The 12,745-nt window shown below is 36.4% G+C and overlaps 1 protein-coding gene across 1 annotated transcript in view; it reads left to right on the top strand.

Annotated features, from left to right (window-relative positions):
- EFHC1 (EF-hand domain containing 1) overlaps nucleotides 1-12,745 on the top strand; it is a 67,565-nt gene that overhangs the window by 14,726 nt on the left and 40,094 nt on the right. Inside the window, exons 4-5 of the mRNA XM_045498524.1 lie at nucleotides 2,090-2,239; nucleotides 5,829-6,021. Of these exons, the coding sequence (XP_045354480.1) occupies nucleotides 2,090-2,239; nucleotides 5,829-6,021 (343 nt within the window). The remainder of the gene's footprint in view (nucleotides 1-2,089; nucleotides 2,240-5,828; nucleotides 6,022-12,745) is intronic.

Here is a 12,745-nt window from a genome sequence, read left to right on the forward strand (position 1 = left end):
CTAGAGCTGTATATTTTAGATACTAGTGATTAGATTGACTTATGTTTTCAATAATTGATCTGTTAGAAGTTGGATACTATAACAGTTTAAAATTTATACACATCTAATTTGATGGTTTTCATTAGGGCAGGACCCATGACTGGATAAAGAAGGTAGTTGTCTTTATGGTGTGGTTCGAACAAGGAACAACCTCGAGTCAAATATAACACCATCACCTTCCCTTCTCACCTCCTCTTCACTGTTCCAAATAAATGTTGGTCCTATAGACAGAATGAACTGAATACATTAAAAAAATAAATAAATAAAATAAAAAAATTAAAAAAACTCTAGAAATCAGAGATCTAGAATTTATCATCTTTGTTAGAGTATTACCAGTAGTATAGCAGATGTGAATCCTGTTCCACAAATGCAAGTGTGCAGGAAATATTGTTTTGTGTTTTAAAAATAACTTAAAACCTACTTGAGTCCCAATCCAACTGGGCTGGTGTTTCTATTAACCCTTAGCTTTGCCAAAAATTCAGAGCCCTAAGAACAACAAGGAAGGCACACCCAGGCCTAATGGGGTCATACAGGCAGGTTCCATAGGCTGTCAATGACCAAGGGTGCCTCCTTGATGCTTTGGTGCTAGGTAGGATACTGAGACCCCGAATGCCTGAGGCTGGTGTGCCTGACTGGCTGCACATGTGCTCCGAGCACCCTAGGAGCACATGTGGAGGCTTGCTCTTCTGAGACCCACCGACTTGTGTCTGTTCTCCAGGCTGGGAGAATTTCCCCCTTCTCTCTCCTTGCCTTCAAAGACCTGCCCTTTTCTCCCCTCCTTCTGGGTTACTTTAGAATAATCTCTTCAAAGAGTTTAGGCTTTTTCTAAGAGACAGGAAGAATAGTCAACTTCAGGAAGCTTCTGCATTCCTGCCAGAATTCCGAAGGTAAGGTTAACAAAGGGCCTGGTTTTCTGTTGAAAACAACAGAAAGGAGTAACCACCTCCCCACTCCCCCATTAAATACCTCAGTCAATAATCCTGCTTCACTAATACACCATCTCAAGAGAGAGGAGAATATTGTTAGTCATTATCTCCATCTCAACAGTTTTAATAGACATTAAGATCACAATATTTTAATATTGAAAAGATATTGGAAACTGTTTAGTGAAGCTTTGAAGACTAAAATTATAAGCTAGTTAGCAGCAGAGCTAATATTAGAACCCAAGTATCTTGGCCCTGAGTCCTGTATATTTTCTGTTGAATTGTCCAAAAGCAAATCACATAATTCCCAGAAGAAACCCAGATTTCAGATTAATTTCTAATTCCAGAATGTAAACAGATCCCCTGAGATTATTCTTTTCTTTTCTGATTATCAAAAAAAGTACAGTTTATTGTGCTTTTAAAAAGAAATGTCAAGTTGTATTAAAAGATATAGGTACCGAAAATATTATACTTATTCATAATTAGCAAATTAAACAAGATCATATCAAGTTTAGATACCTTCCTTTTTCTGGTGAGATTTGAGTACTTGGTTTGTCTTTTCTATTTTGCTGAAATATTTTCTGGTCTAAAATAACCCCTGAGTGTGCTTTTTCTTTTCCTTTTTTGGAGAGGGATGGGCATGGGGGCTTAATCACATACTTGTTTTTGGTGAATTGGAAAGCTGGGAATTTGATTTTAGCTTAACTTTGCCATTTTGTAACTTGCCCCAGCCCTGAAACATGAATTACATATTGTTTGAAACTGTGGTTGGGTTTCAGATGTATGTATGTAAGCAATCCCTAGGACTTACTCTGTTTTTGGGCACCTAACTAAATTTCATTGTTCTAAATTTGTATTTGGAGGCAGTTACCTTACTATCACGTCTTCCAATTAGCTTGGCATATTGCCTAGCAGTTTTATAATATAGAATACTTAAGGTGATTATCAGTTATTATCTGCATTTTGGTGTTGGGTCAGTTGGAGGTTTAGTGCTGCTAAGATGTGCCTCAAACTGCAAACTTATGGTTAATTTGGAAAATGGCATAGAAATTACACTTGTCTTTATACCATCTAATACTTCAGGAAGCTTCAAGAGAGATGATCATTATTACTTTTGAATGATTTAGGTATTTTTGGAAAGTCAAGGAATTGAATTAAATCCACCAGAGAAGATGGCTCTTGATCCTTACACTGAACTCCGCAAACAGCCTCTTCGTAAGTATGTCACCCCATCAGACTTTGACCAACTGAAGCAGTTTCTCACCTTTGACAAACAAGTAAGTGATATAGGACCTATGTAGGTTTACTCGTTTCCAAATGTGGTGTATGTTTATTAGCAAGCTATTCAGGTAGCTGTGTGTTTTAAAACATTACATCTGTAGTTTATCCATTTGGATACAGTGCTATCTTTCGTTTTGTCTAGCATTAGCAGTACAGGAATGCCTAAGTTTTGTATTAGAGACCCAAAGGATGTTGTGGAGTTAAGTCTTACGAGTTCCACCAAACTTTTCAATCTTAAAGCAATTCCTGAGTTATGTCTGCTTCCCACTTTACATTTCCAACCAACTACTTCTTTTCCAAAATATGAGTTCATTTCATAGCCTCCTTTGGGAAATCCTAAGTAGAGAATTATTGGGAAATTTCAAAGCTATTGCATATAGGTAGGTTTCTAATGTTAAAATAGTTAATTCACAGGAATCTCATTGCAGATGCTTCCTTGTTAATTTTCTTTTTTTTTTTTTTTTTGTTTTTTGTTTTTTTAGAGAGTGCTTGCAAGCATGGAGGGGCGGGGAGAGAGAGAGGGAGGGAGGGAGGGAGAATATCTGAAGCAGGCTCCGCATTCAGCGTGGAGGCTGATGCAGGGCTTGATTCCATGACCCTGGGATCATGACCTGAGCTGAAATCAAGAGTCAGATGCTCAACTAACTGAACCACCCAGGCGCCTCCTCTTTTTAAATTTTATATGAATGTATGAGTGCAGAATGTTCTGGGTATCTTCCAGCTCTGTTCCACCCACCCTATCCTCCCTGTTGTGGGTTAGTGTATAGAGGCAGTTTTGGGCCATCTCCTTTCTGTACAAAGGGAAAGAGAAAATGAAGAGGTCATCCTCAGTGCTTCTTTGCTGCTGTTTCCCTCTCAGAAATGTAATTACTTTTAGTTCAGAAAATTTTGCCTAGCACTAGCATGGTCTTTTAAGGACATTCTTTATATCAATCATGTATCTGTTATTATTTTGTCTTTATAGATTGTATTGTCGATACTGTTACTGGAAGATGTATGTTGGTGTAACTAAAAAAAAGACTGATTAATGAATGAAAATTCTTTCCATACTAATTACATATAAACCATTCACGTATACCTCTATTACTACATATGGACCCCTGTATAAAACACATTGCTCTTTTTTTCTTTTGTTTTTGTTTATTGATGTATAATTGACATACAATATTATATTAGCTTTAGGTATACAACACAGTGATTTGACAATTGAATACTTTGCAAAATGGTCACCATAATAAGTCTACTTACCATTTGTTACATTACAAAGTTTTTATAATATTATTGACTATATTCCCCATCCTGTTCATTACATCCCCATGACTTACTTATTTTATAACTGAGAGTTTGTACTTCTTAAACTCCTTCACCTATTTCACCCATTCCCCCTACTCTCCCACCCTGCCACCAAGCTCCCTACCCTCTGGCAATCACTAATCTGTTCTCTGTATCTATGAACTGGGTTTTGTTTTGTTTTTTAGTTTTTTAAAGTTTATTTATTTATTTTGAGAGAGAGTGTGTGTGTGCACATGCATGTGAGCAGGGGAGGGAGAGAGAGGGAGAGAGAGAGAATCCCAAGCAGACTCTGCACTGTCAACATGGACCCTGACACGGGGCTTGAATTCACAAACATGAGTTCACAAAACATGTTTTGTTTTTCAGATTCCACATGTAAGTGATAATTATGCAGTATTTGTGTTTCTTTGTCTGACTTGTTTCGCTTAGCAGAATACCCACAGAGTCCATCCATGTTGTTGCAAATGGCAAGATTTCATTCTTTTATATGACTGAGTAGAATTCCATTGTATATATAAACCACATCTTCTTTATTCATTCCTCCATTGGTGGATAGGTTATTTCCAAATTTTGGCTATTTTAAACAATGCTACAATGAACATAGGGGTGCTTATATCTTTTAGAATTAGCATTTCATTTTCTTTGGGTACTACCCAGTAGTGGAATTGCTGGATCATGTGGTAGTTCTATTTTTAATTTTTTTTTAATGTTTTTTAACGTTTATTTATCTTTGAGAGAGAGAGAGAGACAGAGCACAAGCAGGGAGGGATAGAGAGAGGGGGAGACAGAGAATCCAAAGCGGGCTCTAAGCTCTGAGCTGTCAGCACAGAGCCCGAGGCAGGGCTCAAACTCACAAACCATGAGATCATGACCTGAGCCGGAGTCAGATGCTTAACTGACTGAGCCACCCAGACACCCCTGTTTTTAATTTTTTGAGGCACTTCTATACTGTTTTCCATAGTGGCTATACCAGTTTACATTCCCACCAACAGTGCATGGGGGTTCGTTTTTCTCTAACCAATGCTTGTTATTTCTTGTCTTTTAGATAATAGTCATTTGACAGGTGTAAGGTGATATCTCATTGGCGTTTTGATTTGCATTTCTCTGATGATTAGTGATTTTGAGCATCTTTTCATGTGCCTGTTGGCCATTTGTATGTCTTCTTTGGAAAAATATCTCTTCTGATCCTCTGCCTATTTTTAAAAATCAGAATGTTGGATTTTTTGTTATTGAATTGTAGGAGTTCTTTATATATTTTGGATGTTAATCCCTTCCTTATCAGATATGATTTGTAAATATCTTCTCTCATTCAGTAGGTTGCCTTTTCATTTTGTTGATAGCTTTCTTCATCGTATAGAAGCTTTTTAGTTTGATGTGATCTCATTTGTTTTTGCCTTTGTTTCTCTTGCCTGTGGAGTCTCATCCAAAGAAACATGGCTCAGACTGATGTCAATAAGCTTATTGTCTATGTTTTCTCCTAGGGGTTTTATGATTTCAGGTCTCACATTTAGGTCTTTAATCCATTTCGAGTTTATTTTTGTGTATGGTTTGAGAAAGTCGCCCAGTTTCATTCTTTTGCATGTAGCCATCCAGTTTCCCCAGCACCATTTCTTGAAAAGACTCTTTCCCCATTGTATATTCTTGCCTCATTTGTCATAAATTAGTTGACTATATAAGTGTGAATTTGTTTCTGGACTCTTCATAGCATAGTTTGAAATCACGGAGCATGATATCTTCACCTTTGTTCTTTCTCAAGAGTTTTTTTGACTATTCTGGGTCTTTTGTGGTTCCTTACAAATTTTAGAATTATTCTAGTTTTGCAAAAACGCCATTGGAATTTTGATAGGGATTGGATTATATCTGTAGATTGCTTTGGGTAGTGTGGACATTTTAACAGTATTAATTCTTTTAATCTGTGAGCACGAAATCTCTCTCCATTTACTTGTGTCTTCAATTTCTTTCATCAGTATCTTATAGTTTCCATTGCTGTTTTAATTTGGCTTCTCTTTCACTAATATTTTGGATCAAAGCGAATTCTGCTTTCTCAGTGCAAACTTATAAGTCTGTTATTTAATACTTTCCAGCTGTTGACATCTGGTATATAATTTCAGATGTTTTTGTATCTTTGGTGAATTTCTTTTTTTTTTTTTTTTTTTTTACCAACTGAGATCACTTCATAGTCTTTGCAGCTAACCTTTTCATCATTGTCTGATACATAAATGCCAGAGTAGCTAAGTTAACCTCTCCTCTTGTAGAATTCTTACTTAAGTCACTACTTTGTATGTCTCAAAGGTTCTTCGATTCTATGCAATCTGGGATGATACAGACAGCATGTTTGGTGAATGTCGGAACTATATCATTCATTACTATCTTATGGATGACACAGTTGAAATTCGAGAAGTCCATGAACGGAATGATGGGCGAGATCCTTTCCCACTCCTGATGAACCGCCAGCGCATGCCAAAAGTTCTGGTGGAGAACGCAAGTATGTTTGATTCAGTTTATTCTCCGTAATTGGGACATTTTTTGAATCTCAAAGGAGTTACTTAATCAGTATGGTCATTCCCTTTATGGTTGGGAGGCTCTTGCTATGTTTTCGTAGGTACTCAAAAACAGCTTTCTTGTAACTCCCCTCAATGCTTGCCCCACAGTCTAGGCTTGCCTCCAAAATGGTCTGGTGGAGATGACTGATACCTAAATCAAGGAAACACCCATAATAGCAATGGGAGATTCATTAAAAAAAATTTTTTTTTGATGTTTATTCATTTTTGAGAAAAAGAGATCGTGAGCAGGGGAGGGGCAGAGAGAGAGGGAGACACAGAATCCAAAGCAGGCTCCAGGCTCTGAGCTGTCAGCATAGAGCCCAACTTAGAGCTCGAACCCATGAATTGCAACATCATGACCTGAGCTGAAGTCGGACACTTAACCAACTGAGCCACCCAGGTGCCCCTCATTTAAAGTGCAAAAGAGCAAGCCTTGTGAACTAAAGCAGTTCAAATTTTTAATATATTTTTAAAACAAGCTGGTTTTTATTCAAACAAGCTTGTTTTCATATAGCTTACCATGCCCTTATGTTCTTTCCTGACTTTGCTTCTCACCTCAATACTTCCTAAACAGGAAGTCTGTATGCGGGATAACTTAAGATTGAAGAAGGCATGTCTGTGACTCACAGAGGTGGGGCCCCATTGTGTCAGTCATGCTCTCTTTTCTGGTTCAAATAACCCAGTGGATTGGAGAGTGAAGATGCAAGAAGATGCAGCTGACATCCACCAGCCATCAGTATTTCTCTAGGATAAGTGCACGTACTTTGGTCATTGACGTAGTGGTTTCAGAATTTTCTCTTATAAAAATGTCAGCTTGGTCATACATAATGACCTCTCTCATGCTTGAATGGCTGACAGAACTTTAAATACTTTTGTTGTTATTGTTTTTCTTTTTACTCTATTTTCTTGGAACTGGGAGATAAGAAATTTCAGGTGTTGTGCAAGAGATTTGTCTTAGAGGTTATAAGCAAGTTGAGGTTAGAGGTTATAAATAAACTGGCAGTCTGAAGGCTAAATGCAACCTACCTACATGTATTGTTTTGCCTATACAGTGTTTTTTAAAAACGCAGTGTTATTTGGGGGCAAGGAGTTGGAGATTTCTATCACTGGGAGAGTGGATAAACAAAATGTGGTGAAGGTATATCTTAATAGTAGTAGTTAGAAACAATAGTTAAATATAAAGAAAGCAAACTGATGCATCTTAAAAGCATAGTGCTGTGTAGAAAAAAAATGAGATGTACAATGCAACAGCACTTTAATATAAAGTGAAACACAAGACAGTATACATAGTACACACATAAAAAGTTGCACATTAGAATGGTTGCATGTGAGGTTGAGGAGAATGAGATTGGGGAAAAGGATAAAGGGTAGTAAAAATTGTCATCATTTTAAAACTAAGAGAATTAATGGTAAAAATCTCTTTTAGAGAAATGAGAATAATTGCTAACATAGCTCCCATTCTCAGAAGCAACTGGATTTGAGTTCAGCATAGTCTGGTTGCTGTCAACCCTGTTTCTATACTTAGCCTCTTGTAGAACCCTCTTAGAGTTCTAGGACCCTGGGACTGATATACTGATCTTGGCCTTCCATAATGCTTAAATGAGCCTAAAATTCCTGCCATCTAGAGCTAACAAATGTTAGATTTACAGTGGATTCAGAGAAAGAATGGGAATTTATTCAGGCATGAAAAAAATATCACTGAAAAAAAAAAAAAACCCTTGAAATCTCGAGTTCTGTGTTTGTCTCTGCCTTATCCATGTGGTCTAGTTTTAAATTTTTAAATATGTAATCATCCTTTTCTAAAACTTCCCCAGCTTTTTTTTTTTTAAGTAATCTCTGCACCCAACATGGGGCTCGAAGTCATGACCTCAATCAAGATCAAGAGTCACACATTCTACCAAGCTGAGCCAGCCAGGCACCCCTATAACTTTCTAAATTTTAACAAATTTTAATCGGTGTTATATGGAGAGGCATCCTAGTAACACGTAGGGTCCTTTTAAGAGATAGGAAACATAGCTTTTTGTGAAAGTTATTGTTAGTCATGCAGAACAGAAAAGGCTAAATTTCCATCAATTGAATAATTCCTTTAACTAGAACTGTGGTGTTAAGAGATAGCATCTAATTGGCTTTCAAAGGCTTTTATGCAATGGATGATTTTAATTAAATTCAATTAAACTAGAGTTAAGTATCTGCTAAGGGAAGTATTTCATGTGCTAAGTGCTGTGGAGGATAAAATGAAAATGTAACTCCCAGACTTAGAATCTCTGTCCTTCAGTCACTTCTAGTGACTGGGGAGACAAGTCATACAAATACACAAAGCTGTTTAACAGTAACACAAGTGTACCAGATTATCTGATGATGTAATTAGTTACGTCATGTAGACAGAGTTCAGAAGAAGAGATATGACCTAGAAAGACTAAGGAAGGCTTTGTGGGAGAGCTGAGATTGAACCTAGATTTAGAATGGCAGAGAACTAAGGGAATGAATGCTTTAGAGAACAAGGGTTGGGAATTAGGAACAAGTATGTTATGTTTGGGGACATCCAAGAGACAGTGGCCAGGCAAAGTTTGTGTTGGACAGTAATAGGCAATTATGGGAGTATCTTTCAGAAGTTCTCTCTGCCATGGCCTTCATTTAAGTAGTTAAGATGAATAAAAATTATATTTTTATGATGGATGGAGTTAAAGTTTCAGGAATTAAAAAGGTTCTTTCTTTGTCAAACATAATTGCTGGTTACCAGTATGTGGTGGGTAATGTCAAAAGAAGGATAACCAAAAGCCTTTTATTCAGCTGTTGAGCCCAAGGTACTAGGTTCTGAAAGTCTGTAAAATTATCCTTTAGACTGGCTTTCATACTTTGATCTTGCCTTTCTATCGTTAAATAGAAATGTTAAACAACATCAAAATTGTACACTGTACGTACAACTTATTGTAGTTGATTATACCTCAAGTAACACTGTAAAAAAATATATAAATATATATAAATAAAAAAATATATAAAAATCCACACCTAGATATGTTATAGTCAAACTTAACACCAAAGTCAAAAAGGTCATAAAAACAGCCCCAAATAACAAGGTTATCCATACAGAATGACAGTTACAATGATAGCTGACTGCTCATTAGCAACGCTAGTTACCAGAAGACAGTGTAATAATATCCTCAAAATGCTGAGAAGAAAATAGAATTTAATACCTAGAGAAACTATCTTTGAAGAACAAAGTGAAATACATTTCCAGGCAAACAAAACAGATTGTACTAACAAAAAACTTCCTAGGGAAATTCTAGAGTGTTTTTCTGGTAGAAAGAAAATTATTCCAGAAGTAAGATCCGAGATTCAAGGAGGGATTTAAAGAAGAAGAATAAGGAGAAGGAGAAGGAGGCAGCAGCAAAGTGTGGGTAAATCTAAACATTGACTATACAAACTAAAGAAACAATGTTGAATTTGTAGGAGTTAAAAAATATCAAGGTAGAATTGAAATATATTAAAATAATGGCTTGGGAAGAGTTGATAAAATTAAAAAACAAATTTTGAAAAATGTTATTTTTAAGAACCTACTTAAGATAATAGAGGCATGGAAAGGTTAAAAAAGTATATAAGCAATCGCAAAAAAAAAAATGATGAGGCTGTATTACTAAAATACCAGTAGAGATCAGCGCAGAAAGCATTGCTAGGGATAAAAATTGTTATATATTGCAAGAGTTGTATTTACCAGGAAAATGTACTAATTCCAAACTTGAATGCAGTTAGTAACATGGCTTCAAAACATGTAAAACACAAAAATTTATAGCATTATTATGCAAAGAGAATGGACAAATTCATCAAAATAGTGGGAGTCATTAAAACATTTTTTTTTTAATTGTGAGTTCAAAAGAGATAAGTCAATAAGGACATGTATATAAGATTTAAACAATAGAATTATCAGTATTGATATAATGAATATGTATATGCATCAACACCTGGGAAATCCCCATTTGTTTGAAGCACAAGTAGAACACTTATAAAAATTCTGATTTTAACACAATTCAGTTAGAATTCAATTTTGGAAATATACCTCAAAAAACTCATGTATTTGGAAATTAAAAAAACACATTTTGAAACAACCTATGAATAAAAAAACTATCAAAATACTTAAAACTGAATGATTCCAAAAATTCCTTAAAACTTTTAAATGCATTAAGTGGTACTTGGAGAAAGATTTATAGTTGTAAGTGTTTATTTAAGAAAGAAGAAAGACTGAAAAAATAAGCTAGGCCTTCTTTTTAAAAAGTTAGAAAAGGAATGACAGTGTAAATAAAGAAATTAAAAGGAAGGAAATAATAACTTTGAAATAATGAAATTGAAAACAAAAGTAATAAGATTTGTCAAGTCAAAAGTTGTTTTTTTTTTGAAAGGACTAATGCAATTGGCAAACCATTGACAGATTTGTCAAGGGAGAAAAGAAAAGGCACATAAACACAATATTAAAAATGAAAGAAGAGGCATACTTAATGTATTAGGGGTTAAACAGAAAATAGGGAATACCAACAACTTCATGCCAACAAATTAGGAAACTTAGGTGAAATGAACAAATTAAAAAAATTTTTTTTGAGAGAGAGAGAATATAAGATGGGGAGAGGGGCAGAGGGAGGGAGGGTGTGGGGGGGGGAGGGAGAGGGAGAGAAAATCTTAAAAAGCTCCACACTCTGTGGAGCCCAACATGGACCTCAATCCTGTAATGCTGGGATCATGACCTGAGCTGAAATCAAGAATCAGACACTTAACCGACTGAGCCACCTGGGTGCCCCCCAAATTTAAATTTAAATTTAACTCTAATTTAATTTTAATTCCGGTTATACTTAACATACAGTGTTACATTAGTTTCAGGCATACAATACAGTCATTCCACACTTCCATACAACATCTAGTGCTCATCAGGATAAGTGCATTCCTTAATCCCCATCACCCATTTTACCCATCCTCCACCTATCTCTCCTCTGTGTGCTCTATAAAAAGTCTGCTTTTTGGTTTGTCTCTTCTTTGTGAAATGAGCAAATTTTTAGAAAAATGTAATTTGTCCAAGAAGAAATAGAAACCAAATGTAATTAACCATTAAGGAAATAGAATCATTTAAAAAATTCTCCACAGGGGCGCCTGGGTGGCGCAGTCGGTTAAGAGTCCGACTTCAGCCAGGTCACGATCTCGCGGTCCGTGAGTTCGAGCCCCGCGTCAGGCTCTGGGCTGATGGCTCAGAGCCTGGAGCCTGTTTCCGATTCTGTGTCTCCCTCTCTCTCTGCCCCTCCCTCGTTCATGCTCTGTCTCTCTCTGTCCCAAAAATAAATAAAAATTGAAAAAAAAAAATTCTCCACAAAGAAAATACCAGGTCTAGATAATTTTTCAGTTTTGTCAAATATTTAAAGAACAGCTAATTCTAAGTTTAATACAAACTCACAGAAAAGAACTTTAATTCATTGATTGAAAAAGACCAATAACCAAAGACACCATGAGAAAGAACTACAATCTTACTCATGAATATATATATAATACATATGTATATACATATACGTGTATATATATATATATATATATATATATATATATAATCTCAATGAAATTCAGTTGTATATTAAAAAGATAATTGTTGAGCAAACAAAGACAAATGGTTATTGTATAGCGCGTGCGTGCACACACACACACTCCAGATCTCCTGGAACATTGTCAACTGAAGGAAACTCATGGAGTTACACAGGCTGTTTCCCCCACTGCCCATCACTTCCTGGGGTAATTCAAAGGGATCTTAGTCAGGTTAGGCACTAGGCACTGGGAGAAAGAACGCTTGGTCTCTAGAGCTTTTAAGATGAATGATTAGGAAAATCATGATCTTTTGGCATGATCAAGGGTTGGAGCTCAAGCCTTTCTGTCAGATGTAATAGACCCTTAGTCTCCTTCCCTATTTTTCCATCTTAGCAATTATCAGGAGAATAGCAGCCTGCCTCTCAGGCCCTCTGTGTCAGAGTTCTAGGGTCAAGCTTTGTGGATTACAGCTATACAGTGTGGCGTTTTACCAGAATGGGCTATCTTATGGTTTCCATGATGGCCAAACTGCAGGGAATCAATCTTAAACAAGTCAATCCTTAGTTCTCATAAAACAGCATGACGGGAATTAGATTTATTCCCTTAAAAATGCAAGGTTGAGGGGCACGTGGGTGGCTCAGTCAGTTAAGCATACAACTTTGGCTCAGGTCATGATCTCATGGTTCGTGAATTCAAGCCCTGTGTCGGGCTTTGTGCTGACAGCTCAGAGCCTGGAGCCTGCTTCAGATTCTGTGTCTCCCTCTGTCTGCCTCTCCCTCACTTGTACTCTGTCTCTCGCTCTGTCTCAAAAATAAATAAACATTAAAAAAAAAAAGGCAAGGTTGATTCTACATTTGAAAAGCTGTTGAGTGCCTAGATGAACAGCTTAGTATGATCATCTCACTGACCCTGCCTCCTGCCAGAGGACTAGATCAGGCTGTCATTGCAGCAGTGATCACAATAGAAATGAAATCATTATTTGTATAATTATTTAGTATCTGTTGTCCCAAACAGAATGCTCTCTCCATCAAGGTAGAAAATTCACCTACATTGTTAATTGTTATAACCTCAGTGTTTAGCAGTGAACCTGGTACATGATATATGCAGTCATTG

The sequence above is a fragment of the Leopardus geoffroyi genome, chromosome B2 (genome assembly GCF_018350155.1).
Source record: "Leopardus geoffroyi isolate Oge1 chromosome B2, O.geoffroyi_Oge1_pat1.0, whole genome shotgun sequence".
NCBI lineage: Eukaryota > Metazoa > Chordata > Mammalia > Carnivora > Felidae > Leopardus > Leopardus geoffroyi.